This window comes from Canis lupus, chromosome 5, assembly GCF_003254725.2.
Source record: "Canis lupus dingo isolate Sandy chromosome 5, ASM325472v2, whole genome shotgun sequence".
Lineage (NCBI taxonomy): Eukaryota > Metazoa > Chordata > Mammalia > Carnivora > Canidae > Canis > Canis lupus.
In genome coordinates this window covers 81,781,914-81,798,944 of record NC_064247.1, presented here as the reverse complement: position 1 = coordinate 81,798,944, position 17,031 = coordinate 81,781,914, and the positions used below count along the sequence as shown (strand labels likewise).

The following is a 17,031-nucleotide window of genomic DNA, read 5'->3' as shown; positions in this document are numbered from 1 at the left end:
AGTTCGGGGTTAGGACCCACAAGAGGCGCGCGCCACGAGCGCGACCCCCCTCCGCCCTCCGCCCCCCCACCCCTACCCCTACCCCTACCCCTACCCCACGGCTGCCCTGCCCAAGGAGCTCCGGCGCGGCAGGGCGGGCGGACAGCTGGGACTCTGCCCCCCCCTCCTACGTCTCCCGGCCGCGGAGGCCGAGGCGGGGAGGAGCCGGGCTGGGGGCGGCCTGGCAGGAAGCCGCGCGTACCTTCCGCCGCAGGAGGAGCAGGTGGCTGCAGTGCGGGCCGGGCCCCCAGGCTTCCTGTGTGCGCGCCCGCCCGCAACTGCTTCTCGGCGGAGCTGCTTGGGCCACCCCGCGGCCCCATGGCCCAGACCCCCGACGGCGGCATCTCGTGCGAGCTGAGAGGTAAGCTCACCCGGCGGCGGCCGGGGCCCCTCGAGCACTTCTCTCTGCTCCTGGGAAGGGCCTGGCGCCCCCACCTCCACTCCGCCCCTTGCTGCTGGCCCACACATGAGCCCAGGCCACAAGCCTGGTACAGACCACGGCCGAGTGACCTCGAGGGATGACCAAAGTCACTCAGCAGGCTGCCATTCCACAGGCGAGATCACCAGGTTCCTGTGGCCCAAGGAGGCCGAGCTGCTGCTGCAGACCTGGCTTCCCGAGCGGGAGGGTGCTGAGCGAGGTCATGTCCTGGTATGGCAGGGGCAGAGCCCGGGAGGGCCGCGGGGCGGGCGGAGAGCCTCCTGGCCTGCCCAGGGCTCAGACGCTCCCTCCCGCAGGCGCTGCTACGATGGCGAGCCTACCTGCTCCACACCTGCCTCCCGCTGAGGGTGAGTGGAGGCTGACTGCCGCCCCCACCTCGCCCTCCGCAGCTTCCTTGGTGAGAGCTGCGTCCCCGACTTGCCTGGGGACTCCGGCCTTCCAACCGCACTGGGCTCTGAGGCAGGCAGGGCTGGCTCTGAGCTCCGGGCTGCCCGGGGGACTGGGATCCCAGGAGTGTGGGGCGGGGGGTGGCCTAGGGCCTCAGTTCCAGCTGATTGGGGCACTCCATAGGTGGACTGCACATTCAGCTACCTGGAGGTCCAGGCCATGGCGCTGCAGGAGACACCCCCTCAGGTGAGACAGCTGATACCCCACCCCCATGGCCTGCAGACTGGTTTTTGCCCCTGCTCCCATCTTCGGCCACAGGTGGAGCCCAATCCAGCAGCCCTCCCTCCCCAGGTGACTTTTGAGCTAGAGTCCCTGCCTGAGCTGGTCCTGGAGTTTCCTGGTGTGGCTGCCCTGGAACAGCTGGCCCAGCACATTGCTGCAGCCATCAAGAAGGTCTTCCCTTGCTCCACCCTTGGGTGAGGCCCAACAACGACAAGGGACCAGCAGGAAAGGAGGGGTGTGCTCTGGATGACATAAGTGGGTTGCCTCCCATCCCAGGGGCTACAAGTCCCCTTCTCCCCCTCCCCAGGAAGCTATTCCGGAGGCCCACGTCCCCCTCCATGCTGGCTCGCCTGGAGAGAAGCAGCCCCTCTGAGGACACTGTGCCCAGCAGCCCCTGTGGTAAGGGCCAAGAAAAGGCCACACAGGGCTTCCAGCGTATCCCCATCCTGCAGCCCCAGATCCCTGAATTGAGGGTCTCCCAAACTGAACAGTCACTCAAGGCATAGCCACCACGCAGCTCGGGTCTGATCTGCCTCTCTCTCTGACCTTTTTTCTCTCTCCTTTTCTTCACTCCTTTACACCCCTGGCACCTCCCCCAGGTGGCTTCTTGGAGACATACGAGGCCCTGTGTGACTACAACGGCTTCCCTTTCCGAGAGGAGATTCAGTGGGTGAGAGTACGGCCCTCCTCAGGGGCTCTAGAGATATCTGGTCCCCCATGTGCACTGGGTCCCCTTACCCCTTGTGACCCCAAGCCAGTTGGAGACATCTTCTTCCCATCCAGGATGTGGACACCATCTACCATCGTCAGGGCTGTCGCCACTTCAGTCTATGCGACTTCAGCCATCTGGGCAGTCGGTCTGTGGCCTGCCAGGCCTGGGAAGGGAGGGAGATCCCATGACCCGCATTCCTGGGCCTCAGCCTCTCCATGGAGGGGGATGTGGGCCTAGGATCTGGCTGGAGGGCCCTGAACTCCACTCCTGCCCCTTCCCCCACCCAGGGACCTGGCCTTGAGTGTGGCTGCCCTGTCCTACAACCTATGGTTCCAATGCCTCTCCTGTGTGGACATGAAGCTGGTAAGAGTGTAGCGGCAGGGAGGAGCAAGGGCGTGGGGACCAGTGTGCGACTCACTGAGCCCCCTCTCTGGTTCTCAGAGCCTTGAGGTCTCAGAACAGATTCTGCACATGATGAGTCAGTCGTCCCACCTGGAGGAGCTAGTGCTAGAGAACTGTGGCCTGAGAGGGTAAGGGCGGCAGGGCAGGGCTTGGGACAGGAGTCTGGGAGCTTGGGATCCGACGGAGGCTTGTGGCCTGGAGGAGATGGGAATCTCACGCCTGGGGTCTGGTCCCCAGAGACTTTGTCCGGCGACTGGCCCAGGCACTGGCCGGGCACTCAAGCTCTGCCCTCCGGGAACTTAGCCTAAATGGGAACCTGCTGGACGACCGAGGTACGCGGGGCCTAGGGACCCCGGGGGGCTGGTGCTGGAGGAAGTGCGGCAACACAGCTGCCCCCATTCCCCAGGCGTGACTGCTCTCAGCAGACACCTGGAGCATCGCCCAGGAGCCCTAAGGAGGCTCGGCCTGGCGCACACAGGGTTGACCCCGAGAGGTAGGTCGGGGCCCGGGGGGGGGGGGGGGGGGGGGGGCGCGGGGGGCGAGGGGGGCGGGGGAGTGCCTGACTGCCGGGAGCCACTCCGTCCGTCCTCCGCCCCCAGGAATGAGGTCTCTGGGCCGCGCACTGGCTGCCAATGTGGCCTTTGACAGCGCCCTGACCCACCTGGACCTTTCCGGGAACCCCGGGGCGCTGGGGGCCTCGCAGGACCACGGGGTGAGTGTCTTCGGAGGCAATGGCGGGGCGCTGCAGGCAGGGCCGCCGGGGGCTCCCCGTGAGGCGGTCCCTGAGCCTCCGGCCACCTCCCGTCAGGGCCTCTACGCTTTCCTGAGCCGTCCTAATGTCCTGACGTTCCTGAACCTCGCGGCCACCGACGCCGCCCTGGACACTGTGAGAGGCGGGCCGCGGGGGGCGAGCGGGGGGGCGGGGCGGGGCGGGGCGGGGCGGAGGGGGCGCGGCCGCCGTCCCAGTGGCCCACACCCTCCTCCCGCAGCTCTTCGCCGCGCTGGCCCGCGGCTGCTGCCCCAGCCTCCGCCACCTGGACGCCTCGAGGAACGTCTTCTCCCGCACGTAAGGGGGGCGGGCCGGGGGGGCCGGGAGCCGCCTCCCCGCGCCCGGAAGCCCACTCCTCCCGCTCGCCCACCCCAGGAAGTCCCGGGCTGCGCCCGCCGCGCTGCAGCGCTTCCTCAGCCGCGCGGGGACGCTCCGGCACCTGGGCCTGGCGGGCTGCAGGCTGCCGCCCGACGCGCTCAGGTCAGTCGCCGCCCCGCCCCGCCCCGCCCCGCCCCGCCCCGCCGCCCCGGGGCGCCCCCGCCCCCGCGTCCCCGCCCTTCCTGCGGGGAATCCGTTCGCGCCTGGGGCCCCCTCTCCCAGCTCCCGCCACCCCCGGTGACGTCCCCTCCCAGGGCCCTTTTGGAAGGCCTCGCGCTCAACACGCACACGGGCGACCTGCACCTGGACCTCAGCGCCTGTGAGGTGAGCGCCGCACGCGCCGGGGGCTGCGAGGCGGGCGCGGGCCGGCGGGCGCCTGAGCCTCCGCACCTGTGGCCCGCTGGCCTGAGCGCCGCCTGTCACCTTCAGCTGCGCTCAGCCGGCGCTCAGGTGATACAGGACCTGGTGTGTGACGCCGGCGCCGTGAGCTCCCTGGATTTGGCCGATAATGGTGAGGCCGCCCCGAAACCCACCCTCCCACTGCCCACCCCGTTCCCACCCCATCCCCACCCCCTCAGCCTCTCCTGATGCGTGACCCGAGGCGCCCCTAGGCTTCGGCTCAGACATGGTGACCCTGGTGCTGGCCATCGGGAGGAGTCGGTCCCTGCGACATGTGGCACTTGGAAGGAACTTCAACGTCCGGTGCAAGTGAGCCCCCATTCCACTCCCTCCCGGGCCTCCCAGACAGCACCCCACCACCCGACCCGGGTCCTTCCAAACCACGGCTCCTGCCCCACAGGGAGACCCTGGACGACGTCCTGCACCGGATTGTCCAGCTCATGCAGGATGACGACTGTGTGAGTCTGGGGGCCACGCGGGATCCTCAGGCAACGGGCCCCTGTGGCTCCTGCTCCCTCAGACCCTGCAACCCGCCCTCCTTGCTGATCGCTGATTCCGGACCCAAATGGCTTTCCCTTAACTCCAGCCCTTGCAGTCTCTGTCCGTGGCTGAGTCGCGGCTAAAGCAGGCCTCTAGCGTCCTGCTCCGGGCCCTGGGCACCAATCCCAACCTGACGGCGCTGGACATCAGCGGCAACGCCATGGGTGACACCGGCGCCAAAATGCTGGCCAAGGCACTTCGGGTCAACACCAGGCTCCGGTGGGCGGGGTCGGGGCAGGAGGGCGGGGCGGGCGGGCTAAGGGGCAGGGCGGAAGGTGGAGGAGCAGAGTCGGCCACTGGAGCGCGAGGTGACTGGACCTGGCCCGCGGGTTGGGTGGAGCCTGCGGAGCTCTGCCCTTGACTGAAGCCCGGCCTGGCCCAGGTCTGTGGTCTGGGACCGGAACCACACGTCTGCCCTGGGCCTGCTGGACGTGGCGCAGGCCCTGGAGCAGAACCGCAGCCTAAAGGCCATGCCTCTGCCACTGAACGACGTGGCCCAGGCACATCGCAGCCGCCCTGAACTGACCGCCCGCGCAGTGCATCAGGTGTGGGTCCCTCTCTCCTCATCCCTGCCCTGTTCTGTGCCCTGGCCCCGCCTCCTACCCCTTCTCAATATCCCTTGTGCCCAGATCCAAGCCTGTCTTTTGAGGAATAACCGTGCGGACCATGCCTCTTCTGACCGCATGCCCCGTCCGCGGCCACCTGGTCTGGTCTCAGACCCCTCAGAGCAGGTTAGTGTCTCCTCTCTCAGCCTTGAGTAGGCACAGAAGATTGGGGATGGGAAGAGCTGTAGCCGCTGGAACCCTCCAATGAGTTTGAGGGTCTGACTTTCTTGGGGCGAGGCTGCCTAAATTATACTCTCCAGGACAGGTAGCTCTCCCAAATAACACCCCCAGATGCCTTTTAGAAGCATTTAAATAGGTTCTTCTGTTTAAGATGGTAGATATTTAAAAATTCTCCCTTAATTCTCCCCCCACCCCCAGCTGATTGTAGCCCCATCTGTGACTTGCCTTTTGCAGGGCTCTCTTCTCTACCAACCTCTGCTGGGGCCAAACCCAGCAACCCTTTTCCCTGGCTTCGTCCCTCTCCCCTACCTTGCCTTTGTGCCATGTTCCCACCTATTCATTCCCAAATTCCCCTTCTTTCCCAGGCTTTTGAGCCCAGGCATCTTGACCCAGACTTCACATTCTGTACACCTTAAAATGATTTTATCACCTCCCACAAACCCTTCTCTCTACCCTAGAACCCATTCTCACCCGTGCTCAAACTGACCAAGTGTTTTGGACAGAGGTTTGGGCCAGGTCTCTCCTGGCCATATTAGAACCCCCACAGACCTCCTTGCTCCTATCTCTGCTAATTCTCCAACACACTGCTCCTCACCCCCACCTCAACTATCTTCTTGCTCCTCCCGGTCCTTCTTCCATGTCTCTTCCCATTTCTGCCCACCGCATCCTGTCCTCTATGTGGCTAGTAAGCAGAGTGATCTAAAAACATAGACGTGCCTAACCGTTCCTTGTCTTCCTGCTCTGGACACTTAGGAAGTATATATAAAGTCCCTAAAATGAACCAAAGGAGACACTGCTTGCCCTCCTTGAACAGATAGGGTCCATGAGTGGCTGGCCGGATAGTATTGGCTCCAGGACCTCACTCACCCTGTTGGAGACCCTGGGAAGGAAGCAGAGTCCAGGGGGCTGGAGGGGATCAGGACTTCACTGATTCTTGATGCACACCTCCTCCCCCCTAGGAAGTGAATGAACTGTGTCAGTCAGTGCAGGAGCACATGGAGCTCCTGGGCTGTGGGGCTGGGCCTCAGGGTGAAGCTGCTGTGCACCAGGCAGAGGATGCCATCCAAAATGCCAACTTCTCTCTCAGTGTGAGCACTCCTTCCCCAACCGCTGCTGCAGGGACCCTTCCCCTCTTAATCAGGTGTCAACTTGAAACTCCTTCTCTTACTTGGCCTCCAGATCCTCCCAATTCTGTATGAGGCTGGGAGCTCCCCAAGTCACCAGTGGCAGCTGCGGCAGAAGCTGGAGGGCCTCTTAGGACAGGTGGGTGAGGTCTGCCGCAAGGATATTCAGGTAAGATGGTACCCTTGCCCCACCCCCACCTCTGTAAACAGGCTTGACACCTATCTCATAGTTTTGACTGTGTTATCCCTTGTGTCAATGTTCTGTGGGGGCTGGAGCCTCAGGCCACACTCTCCATGCTCTGATCTTTGCCCAGGACTTCACTCAGGCCACACTGGACACAACAAGAAGCCTCTGCCCACAGATGCTACAGGGACCCAGGTGGAGGGAGCAGCTAGAGGGGGTCCTGGTGGGCTCAAGGGGCCTCCCAGAGCTGCTTCCAGAGCACCTACTACAAGATGCCTTCACTAGGCTCAGGTGGGCTGGATGGGCCTGGGCTGGACTGGAATGAACAGGACTGGGCAGAGATAGCTCATTCATCTTTGCTCTCTCTTGCTCTCAGGGATATGCGGCTGTCAGTTACAGGGACCTTGGCAGAGAGCATTGTGGCTCAGGCTCTGGAGGGGCTGAATGCAGCCCGGGATCGGCTGGTGAGGGACAATCGTGCACATGCACCACATGCACGCACAGGCACACGCACCCACATACCCACAGTGACCTGCCACTGCCTTGCAGGGGTTCTGTAATGTCTTCTGGGGTCCTATAGCCCAGAGGTATTTCAGGTTCCTTTAGGACTGATGGAACTATGGCTGAGGCCCAACTGCCTGTCTTTGGGGTGCCTGGTATTGCAGGTAGAGAATCTGGCTCGGCAGGCAACAGTGGCAATGCCTCTTGCTATACCAGCGCTGGATGGAGGTGAGACCAGCCCCCTTGGGCCTGGGGAATTGGAAGGTCTTTTCTTCCCTGAGGAGGTGAAGGAAAAGCAAGAGGATGAAGAAGAGCAGAAGGTATGTGGTCTCAGAACTCTAGATCTTCCCATCTTGTTATGGAGTGTGGAAGGCAGGGAGGCAGCTTCCCTGTGTCCCAGGTTGAGTTTCTGCCCTCCCCACTAGGATGACAGTCCTCCACAAAAATGGCCTGAGTCCAGCCAGTGCCTTCATTTGGTTCCCTCCACTCACAGTAAGTCAGGGTCTGGGGAAAAGGGAATTAACCAGGTCGGGCTGAAAGTTCTTCATTAGTTCTGGGGACCTGGACACGTGGATACGTTCAGTCTTGTCCAGGGAATTCCCTGACCCTTGACTGAGCCAGCCCAGGCCCTCTGCAACTTGCAGGCTGGGGTCTGCTGCGGTCGGCGTGGAGCAGGACCTGAGCAGACCAGGATCCAGCCGCGGCCACGGTCTCCATTCGCCTCCCCCGCCCCTTTCCCCACCCCCAGGATGCGCATGCTTGGAGGCAGCGCAAAGCCGCGCCGCTCGGGGCCGCGCTCAGCACCGCGGACAGCGGCGCGGGGGAGGGGCCGGGGGGGGGCGGGTGGCGTAGCCGGGCCCCTCCCCGCGCCCTGGGCGGGTCCCCCGCCGCCCTAGCGCCGCTGTCACCACCACCTCCCCTGGCTCGCTGCTCCGTGCTCTTCTGGTGCTCTCCCCTTAGGTGCTGCTGAGGAACCGGAGCCCGAGCTGGCGGCTCCGGGGGAAGATGCGGAGCCGCAGGCGGGGCCTTCTGCGCGTGGCTCTCCGAGCCCCGCCGCCCCCGGGCCCCAGGCCGGCCCACTGCCTCGCATGGACCTGCCACCCTCTGGACAACCCCTGCGCCATCCGACCCGGGCCCGGCCGCGGCCACGGCGCCAGCACCACCACCGGCCGCCGCCGGGGGGCCCCCAGGTGAGTGCCCTTCCCCCACTCTAGAGCTCTTGGAATTGGGGGTCACGAGTGGCTTGTTCGCTCCTCAGGAGTGATGGCGGCTAGGGAGGTGGGTTGTAGGGGCCCAAGACCACCTAGTCGTGCTGCCGTGTCTTGGCTTCTTCCTGGCCACCCCTTCCCTTCCTGGCCAACCTTCCAGGTTGTTCCCATGCAGGGTCATGAGTGTGTGGATTTCACTGGGGATACATCTCAGTTTGGGACTGCACTTTGTGTTGGCCCTTTGCATGGATGGATGTGCGAGGGAGGGTGTCCATCTTATCCTCCCTCTTCCAGGGTTCCTGAAAGATGCTGGGCCCCCAGGCTGAGGGGAAAATCCTGCATCTACTGCAGGTCCAGTGGGTGTTTATATGAGATGTGTACGTGCGCTGGGTACTGGTGGGGGCAGTGGACACAGGACAGAAGGCTTGAGGCCCCCCAGAGGGTCTGACGCAGCAGCAGGCGCTGCTGAGCTGCCAGCAGGCCGGGTGGGGTGGGGGTGGAGGGTACTGCAGGGAACTGTTTGGAGCAGAGGGGGTGGCAAATGGGAATGTGTGACCCAGGGGGCCTCTGGGTTCTAGCCTGCTGGTTCAGGGTGTGTAAGAGACTCCATGGGACAAGAACAGGTGTGGGCCAGGTTTGTGTGTCCAGGGCCAACTACTGGCGAGGGGATATGAGAAACTAGCATCTCTGCCCACCAGCTGCACAGGAAGGTTTGTCAGTAGCCCCTTAGGGTCACTCCATCTCCCGGGTTCTGGAGTTGCCTAGGCCAGGTTGCTGGACAAGGGGTGGAAAGAATTCATGGTTGTGCTCAGCCCTGACCCTATGGTGTCCCCCAGGTGCCCCCAGCCCTGCCGCAGGAAGGGAATGGGCTCAGTGCCCGCGTGGACGAGGGCGTGGAGGAATTCTTCTCCAAAAGGCTGATCCAGCAGGATCGCCTGTGAGTGAGGGGCAGTTGTAGTGGGTGGGAGGGGGTGGGCTGTTCCATGGGCCTTCCCACTCACTGCTGGCTGTTCCCACAGCTGGGTCCCTGAAGAGGACCCGGCCAACGAGGGGGGTGCCACCCCTGTCCCTCGTACACTGCGAAAGAAGCTGGGTACCCTCTTTGCCTTCAAGAAGCCTCGTTCAACACGGGGGCCACGACCTGATCTAGAGACCAGCCCTGGGGCAGCTCCCCGCACTCGAAAGACCACACTTGGAGACCTGTTGCGGCCACCAGCCCGTCCTGGCCGTGGTGAGGAGCCTGGTGGGGCTGAGGGGGGCACCAGCAGCCCTGACCCTGCCCGCAGGAGCCGGCCTCGTTATACTCGGGAAAGCAAAGCCTATTCAATGATACTGCTACCTGCTGAAGAGGAGGAGGAAACACTGGGGGCCAGACCTGACAAGGTAGGCCTGGTGACAAGGGGTGAGGGCTCTGCTAGGACTGAGGCAGTGGGCTCTCTCCCCATCTGAGCTTCTCTGTCCTCAGCGACGGCCCCTGGAGCGGGGAGACACAGAGCTGGCCCCATCTTTTGAACAGCGGGTCCAAGTGATGCTGCAGAGGATTGGTGTGAGCAGAAGCAGCGGGAGTGCCGAAGGCAAGAGGAAGCAAGTAAGTTGGGAGGGATGCAAGTGCAAAGTGAGGGGGCAGGGGACATGTGGCTTGTGGCAGTCTGTGGGTGACATATGTGACCAGAAGGAGACTCATGACACACACGCTGCTCTATCGGTTCCACCCCCTCTTCCTCAAAATAGTCATTGGCTTCAGCCTTTTTTTCCTTCCTGGCTTCTGCCCTGGCCACTGCTGTCTCTTCCTTGGAGCTGGGATGGTCCTTTCTCTGTAGATTAACAAATCCCTGACCTTGTCATTTGCATTTGAAACAAGTCCTCCAGGGACTTCCCCTAAAGATCCTGCCCTGGTTCCTAACCCTGCCCAAGGCCTCAGCCCTGTCACTTCTTTCATCTCACTGTGCTCCATCTGTGGCATCCCAGTGGCTTGTAACCCGTTCCTCTGTTGGGAGCTCCTCCTTGGCTACTTCCAGCCTCTCATCACCACCCATGGGTTGCATCAGCTTCCTCTTCACCCATCCCTGCATCTCCTGGTGGGCATTTAGTGGTAGTTACAAGAATGAAGAAAGAACAAGGCTAGAGTGAGGGCAGGACCAGACTGAGCTTGACTTCCCTGTTTCCTACAGAGCAAGGATGGAGAGATCAAGAAGGCTGGCTCAGATGGTAAGTGGGACCCTGTCCTAGGATGGTACCGTTTTGGTGAGGGAGTTGTCCTTAAAGATGGTCTCCAAGGCATTTCTTGTCCTGGGGTTAAAGGGAAAGAGGCCAGGTTTTCTTCCCCTACCTTCCAAGGGCTGGTGCCTGAACCCCCAGGCCCTCCTTGCAGGTGACATTATGGACAGTTCCACAGAGGCCCCTCCCATCTCCATCAAGTCCCGCACCCACTCCGTGTCTGCTGGTGAGTAAGGGCTGCTGTCTGTTGGGGAACATGCAAGGATAGGCAGGAGGGAGATCAAACCATTGATTAGGCTCATACCCTTCTCCCTTCAGACCCCTCATGCAGACCTGGTCCAGGGGGTCAAGGTCCTGAGTCTACCAGCTGGAAGACACTGGGGCAGCAGCTGAATGCAGAGCTCAGGGGCCGTGGTTGGGGCCAACAGGATGGTCCGGGCCCCCCCTCTCCTTGTCCCAGCCCCAGCCCACGAAGAGCCAGCCCCTCCCCAGACAGCCTGGGCCTCCCAGAGGACCCTTGCTTGGGCCCCAGGAATGAAGGTAAGCAGGTACCCTAGCTCCCACTCCAATACTGGGCTCCCCAGCCGGACAGAAGGGGAGGCAAGGGATGGGGATAGCTGTCCAGACCATCCCCTGATACCCTGGCCTCCTCTAGATGGCCAACTGAGGCCGAGGCCTCTCTCAGCAGGGCGACGAGCAGTGTCTGTGCATGAGGACCAGCTCCAGGCCCCTGTTGGTGAGGGGGGACACCTCCCTGTGTGCTTGAGTGCAGGAGACGGGGGAGGGTAGACTCCAGGACTCTCTTCATGGCCCTGGTCCTTGGAGGGGGCCACCAGTGATGTGAGAATGCACAGTCAGGGAGCCAGAAGGCATGGAGCAAGGGTCTGACGAATCCTTCCTACTAGCCCTGACTCCACCTCCGGAACAGCAACCTCCACGAGGGGTGGGAGGAGGCAGGGGAAGGGGGGACGCTCTGCAGGCAACAGTGTGTGCTCATGCATACACACAGTGGAAGTCCAGGAGGAGGGGTGGGAACGGGCACCCCCCTTGCCAAGTATTTGTGTCTCTCAGAACGGCCCCTGCGGCTGCAGCGCTCCCCTGTCCTCAAGCGGAGGCCGAAGCTCGAGGCGCCCTCCTCTCCAAGCCTCGGTAAGAGGCAGCTGGGGCCACTGGGGAGGGGAGCAGGACTGCTTGGTCCAGTCTTGACCCCTTCTCTGCCTTTCTCCTTCCCTTGCAGGATCTGGCCTTGGAACCCAACCTCCACCCCCACAGCCTACAGAGCCCTCCAGCCCCGAGCCAACCCCCCCCTCCCCAGCCACAGACCAAAGAGGCGGCGGCCCCAACCCCTGATCCCTCTCCTTTTCCTGCCGCATGAGATTATTTTATTAAAAAACTCAAAGGAGCAGAGTGTGGAACACTGTTTGTCGATCTCCAGCCGTGGATCTGTGTGCATACATCCGCCCACATGCCCACGTGATCCCTCACACCTGGGTTAGCTCAGACTCTGGCTGTGGCTCCATCAGAAAGTGCAAGGCCCAGGCCACGAGCTGGGGAGGAAGCCTGGGAAGAAAACAATGGCTGTATGGCAATGGGGACTGGTGACTGAAAGTGTGTGTGTGGGGGGGGGGGGTCAGCCCTTGGCACTCACCTGACAGCTTGGACCTGGGCACACAGGGAGGTGCAGGGTGGCTCGTACTCATACTGGAAGGCGGAACCATCACGATGCCTCTTTGGAGGGTCCTGAAAGTGATGTGGTAGCAAGAGCAGGGCCTAGAAGGACCCCTAATCCAAGGCTACTCCCCACCCCTACTCCCAGCTGCACCCAAAGCCCACCCCATTCTACTATCCACCTATGCTCACCCAAACGGGACTGGATTCCAGGGCTCCTGTGGCGTTTTTTGTCCTTGGAGACTGATGCCAGTTCTTGAGGGGCAACCCTAGCTCCTTGAACTCCAGGCTGGGTTTCTGGGCCTTGGTCACAATGGCCTGATGTGGGCTGGGTACATGGCCAAGGGGAGAAAGACTTGGGGTGCAGCTCAGGAGTGGGGAACTGGGTACAGGGTTAGAGTGTGGGGAGCCAGGGGGCAGGGGGCCATGGGCTGAACAGATGGCTGGTACAGCCTGGGAGCTGCCCTTCTGCACTAGGTCTGAAGCTGCCAAGGACAGGGCAGGCAGAAGGCTGATGCTGGCACCGTTTTCCTCTGAGGACACGTGGCTGGGTAAAGCTGGGGTTCCTGGGAAGAAGGGGACCATGAGTACAGCCCTCGCAGCTCAGTGGCCCGTGAGTTTAGGCAGGCCTACAGGGACAGTGCTTATCCCCCATCTGGGTGAGCAACCGTTTGCAGCGGCCTGGGTACCCGGCTGAGAGCAGTGAATGCCTGTGGCCTGAGCATCACCTTACCTGAGGAAGTAGGTGAGGAAGGAGAGACGATAGTCAGCGATAGGTCCTGCAAAGCTGGGTCTGGTGGGGGCAGCTCTGGAGCTGAGGGTCAGGGGGAGCTTATTAGCACTGTGGGCATTGGGCCCCCAGGTACTCCCCTCTTCACCTCTCCAGTCCTCCTTACCCTGGGTCCTGGAGCCTGGGCCCAGAGAGCTCAGAACTCGCTGGTCATTCTCCGAGATGTGCAGCCAGGAGCTGGGGACAGTGTACACAGCTTCTCCCTGTGGGGCATAAACTCTCAGACTAGCCCTTGCCCAACTCCTCACCCTGACATTTCCCAAGGAAAGCCCCAGACTGACCGTGGCCCTACAGCGGGTGGAGGCCCAGCGGGTGAGGGGGGGCGCTGTGCAAGGGCCTGTCAGCATCAGACAGCTCTCAGCCAGGTGCACCAGCGCCCCCTGATGCTCCTGGTCCTCCTGCACCTCATCCAGAAGTTGAGACAGTGCAAGGCCTGAGGGCAGGGACCAGAGGATGGGCCAAAACTTGAAGAGGCGGGAGGGAAGGGTGGGCAGGGAGAAGAGCTTACTAAGGAAGCAAGAGGTGATGACTGGAGAGGTCACTCTGCGGGTGTTAGGGTCATTGGCCAACCCCTGTAAGTACCTGGGCTGGGGGAGATGGACTCTGAAAGGTGCTCCCTATAGAAACAGAGAGGACAAGCCTGAGGAACAATCCTGAGGCCTGTCTACACAGATTTGACAGAGCCACACTTGGCCGCAGAGCCCAACCCCATACTCACTCCAGGCAGTCAAATAGCTTTTTCTGCACATCCGGGTCCTGGTTGCTGGGGCCAAGAAAGGAGAGTAGCAGGCAAGGTTGTTACTGGAAGGCCTAAGCCCTACCATCCGAAAGCCCCATTGCAACGGCAGCCAGGCCCGGGGTAGGGGGAACAGCCGGTGAGGGGGGCCATCGCTTACCAACCAATCACCCGTTCCAGGGGCTGCTCTGTGGGCAGCAGGCTGAAGCGGTCCACCTGGAGGTAGAACTCCGCCGCCTGAGGGATTGAGTTTCGGGACAGGTTTTGGGGGCTTGTCACGGAGAGCCAGGCTCCTTAACCCGCCCAGGCCAGCGTCTCCACTCACCGCGCCGCCTTCGCCGACTTGGACGCGGACCCCACAGTCCTGCAGCAGCAGCAGCCGGCCTTCTGCCCCTCGGAAGCCGAACTCCTTCTCCTCCCTGCGGCAAGCACGGCCCTCGGGCCTCAGCCCGCTCGAACACGGCGCCGCCCGCTAGCGGCCCGCCCACCCCCGGCGCAAGCCTCCCTCCCGCTACACTCAGCTGTCCCCGGGCTCCGCGGCGTCTCTCACCAGTCTGAGGCGTTCAGGGCCTCCCGCGTCACTAGGCACCGGACGCTGTGGGTCCCGTCAGACACAAGCAGCGCGGCCGCGACGTCAGATGTGTCAGGGACGCGGGGCGGGCCCGGGGCCTGGGCCTGGGCCTGGGCCTCGGCCTCGGCCTCCTGCAGCACCTGAGGGCGTCCACTGGCGTCAATCCCACGGCCCTCGGGCCCTGCCCTGGTCTCCGAGGCCTGAGAAGAATGCGGGAGGGCTCACCTCGAGCAGCTGCCCCGGCTGCGGACTTGAGAGAGCGTCTGACCCCAGGACCAGCTCTCGAATCCAGGGCCGCAGGACCAAGCTCCCCATGCCCGCCATTCCCGCAGCCGCCCCGCACCGAGAACCGCCAGCCCGCGTTTCCCGCGGACGCCGGGCCCCGCCTCTCGCCGTAGAGGAAGCGCGCTGTGGCGGGGCGGGACCCGAGGGCGAGGCCCCGCCCCCATGCGTGCCCGCGCGTGCGCACGAGCTCGTGTGGCTCGGGAACGTGTGTGCAGACTCTGTTTCGGGACGGTGGGTGCCAACGTGCTTGGTTTACCCCAGTGCCTCCGAGGAACGGCCCGCCGTGTGGGCCGTTCGTCAAGACTCCCGTGCCGCCGGGCAGGATGGGGCCCAGGGCTGGCTGGGATGGGAAGGGAAGGATCTGGAGCTTGAGGCTGCGGCCACGAGTGGTCAAGCGAGTTGGCTCAAAGCCACTTCAACACCGTGTGAACCGAGTTGCTCAGCAAATACTTATGGTTCAGTTTCCTCATCTAAACGTGCAGTCTCGTAAGGCCAGTGGAAATACTAGGACACAGACAACACTCGGTAAACGCCACTTCCCTGTCTCCCCTCGGATTGGCGAAGCCCCACCCCCAGACTCGGAGACTGGCGCGCAGGAGCGTAATGACGCAAGAGCACACGAAGACGCCCCCACCCCATCTCCGTTTCCTAGGAAACGTGGACTCCGCGTACCGCTCACTGTCGCTGCCCCCTTGACGTCATGGTCCGGACGGGAGGGCGGGGCGAGTGCTACCGCCAGGGGCGGGGCGACGGGCCGGTCGCCCGGGCTGTGCACCTGCGCCCAGGCGGGCCGCCTGGGGCACCGTCCCCGGCCCGCCGGCCTCACCATGGCCAGGCCGCAGAGGACTCCGGCGCGCAGTCCCGACAACATCGTCGAGGTGAAGAGCAAAGTAAGGGCCCCTCTGGCCCCGGCTCCGGCCTCGGCCCTAGGCGCTTCCAATTCCCCTATTCTCCCCTTTCCTGGCTTCTTAGTCCCCACCACCTTTTTTCTCGCCTCCATCATTCATGTCCCATTCTCCGGCCTTTCCTCTCGCTTTCCTCCATCCCTCCTCCTTCCACTGCCGGCCCCGAGAGCCCCTCTGTGGCCTTGGTACCTGGAGGGCGGGGAGAAGACCTTGGACAGCGTCCCTCGTACTGGAGCTGAGGTCTGGGGGCAAGGCTGCAGCCATAGCGACAGCCTTTTCCGACCTCTAACACCCTCGGACCTGTGGTGGGAAAGGGCACGGGCCCCGTCCTGACCCCTCCTCTCACCCACCCCCTGCCTCCAGTTTGATGCTGAGTTCCGACGCTTCGCGCTGCCCCGCGCTTCGGTGAGTGGCTTCCAAGAGTTTTCGCGGTTGCTGCGTGCAGTCCACCAGATCCCGGGCCTGGATGTGCTGCTTGGCTATACAGATGCTCACGGTGACCTACTGCCCCTCACCAACGACGACAGCCTGCACCGGGCCCTGGCCAGCGGGCCCCCACCGCTGCGCCTGCTAGTACAGAAGCGGGGTGAGGAGGATGGGGTACAGTGGGCAGCCTCTGCGGGGTAGGACGGCAGGGCAGGTCTACAAGGGTTAGTGTATGCCCAGGGCATCCATGCTTCACCCTCTGCAGTCCCTGCCCTTGGCCTGACCTCCAAGTGGTAGGAAATAGCTACAGTGTCCCCTTCCCCAGGCCCGAGACTGAGGGAAAAGGGCCCACGTGGGAGAGCAGGGTTTCTGATCTCAGCACCCCCCTCTCCTGCAGCAGAAGCTGACTCCAGTGGCCTGGCCTTTGCCTCCAACTCTCTGCAGCGGCGGAAGAAAGGGCTCCTACTTCGGCCAGTGGCACCCCTGCGCACCCGGCCACCCCTGCTAATCAGCCTGCCCCAAGATTTCCGCCAGGTTTCTTCAGTCATAGATGTGGACCTACTGCCTGAGACCCACCGACGGGTTCGGCTGCACAAGCATGGCTCGGACCGCCCCCTGGGTTTCTACATTCGAGATGGCATGAGTGTCCGTGTAGCTCCCCAGGGCTTGGAACGGGTTCCAGGCATCTTCATCTCCCGCCTGGTACGAGGGGGCCTGGCTGAGAGTACGGGGCTGCTGGCAGTCAGTGATGAGATCCTCGAGGTCAATGGTATTGAGGTGGCTGGGAAGACCTTGGACCAAGTGACGGACATGATGGTCGCCAACAGCCACAATCTCATTGTCACTGTCAAGCCAGCCAATCAGCGCAATAATGTGGTGCGGGGAGCATCTGGGCGTCTGACAGGGCCTTCCTCTGCTGGGCCTGGGCCTACTGAGGCTGAGAGTGACGATGATAGCAATGATCTGGTCATTGAAAACCGCCAGCCTCCCTGTTCCAATGGGCTGTCTCAAGGGCCTCCATGCTGGGACCTGCGCCAGGGCCGTCTACTTCCTGGTGCCCGCAGTTCTCTGCCCTCCCTGGATGATCAGGAGCAGGCCAGCTCTGGCTGGGGGAGTAGCATGCGAGGAGATGGTAGTGGCTTTAGCCTCTGATGGGCAAGGATGCAACCCCTTGCTACTCCAGGCTGCTGGGACATGGCAGGGACTTCCTTGGTGGGGGTTTTTAGCTTGCTCACAGGGCCCTCTCAGTCTGGGGAACATTAAAGGTTTTCTACAAATGCAGTC

General features: G+C 62.8%; 3 protein-coding genes across 7 annotated transcripts; 2 read left to right on the top strand and 1 right to left on the bottom strand.

Annotated features, from left to right (window-relative positions):
• Positions 1-228: 228 nt before the first annotated feature.
• On the top strand, positions 229-11,769 carry CARMIL2 (capping protein regulator and myosin 1 linker 2). Its single transcript, XM_025426542.3, is given in 39 exon segments — positions 229-400; positions 594-688; positions 775-825; positions 1,049-1,111; positions 1,217-1,341; positions 1,455-1,546; positions 1,747-1,817; positions 1,931-2,004; positions 2,147-2,222; positions 2,301-2,389; positions 2,499-2,593; positions 2,668-2,754; positions 2,861-2,973; positions 3,070-3,155; positions 3,157-3,327; positions 3,406-3,510; positions 3,663-3,732; positions 3,838-3,919; positions 4,020-4,116; positions 4,208-4,265; positions 4,394-4,566; positions 4,730-4,892; positions 4,977-5,078; positions 6,092-6,220; positions 6,312-6,425; positions 6,571-6,731; positions 6,817-6,904; positions 7,106-7,261; positions 7,367-7,433; positions 7,902-8,131; positions 8,986-9,086; positions 9,169-9,532; positions 9,615-9,737; positions 10,321-10,357; positions 10,521-10,592; positions 10,685-10,906; positions 11,022-11,102; positions 11,438-11,515; positions 11,604-11,769. Coding segments are annotated over 39 exon segments (4,317 nt in total). The 5' UTR covers positions 229-357; the 3' UTR covers positions 11,717-11,769.
• Positions 11,726-14,546, bottom strand: ACD (ACD shelterin complex subunit and telomerase recruitment factor). Of its 3 annotated transcripts, none has more exons than XM_025426548.3 (12): positions 14,357-14,546; positions 14,111-14,271; positions 13,886-13,979; positions 13,721-13,797; positions 13,543-13,587; positions 13,407-13,464; positions 13,106-13,288; positions 12,931-13,027; positions 12,768-12,848; positions 12,227-12,600; positions 12,015-12,106; positions 11,726-11,926 (listed from the first exon to the last, which is right to left on the bottom strand). In XM_025426548.3, the coding sequence occupies exons 1-12, from the start codon at positions 14,453-14,455 to the stop codon at positions 11,848-11,850; spliced, it is 1,440 nt and encodes a 479-aa protein (XP_025282333.1). In that variant the 5' UTR covers positions 14,456-14,546; the 3' UTR covers positions 11,726-11,847. The 3 variants fall into 3 exon arrangements, with proteins under 3 accessions (XP_025282333.1, XP_025282334.1, XP_025282332.1); XM_025426549.3 differs by having other exon boundaries at positions 13,106-13,257; positions 13,407-13,441; positions 14,357-14,544; XM_025426547.3 differs by lacking the exon at positions 13,106-13,288 and having other exon boundaries at positions 14,357-14,544.
• An 82-nt stretch (positions 14,547-14,628) lies between these two features.
• On the top strand, positions 14,629-17,028 carry PARD6A (par-6 family cell polarity regulator alpha). Of its 3 annotated transcripts, none has more exons than XM_025426546.3 (3): positions 14,629-15,294; positions 15,685-15,907; positions 16,145-17,028. In XM_025426546.3, exons 1-3 carry the CDS (start codon positions 14,740-14,742, stop codon positions 16,897-16,899), a joined length of 1,533 nt encoding a protein of 510 aa, XP_025282331.3. In that variant the 5' UTR covers positions 14,629-14,739; the 3' UTR covers positions 16,900-17,028. The 3 variants fall into 3 exon arrangements, with proteins under 3 accessions (XP_025282331.3, XP_025282328.1, XP_025282330.3); XM_025426543.3 differs by having other exon boundaries at positions 14,631-15,306; XM_025426545.3 differs by having other exon boundaries at positions 14,634-15,306; positions 16,148-17,028.
• Positions 17,029-17,031: the final 3 nt, after the last annotated feature.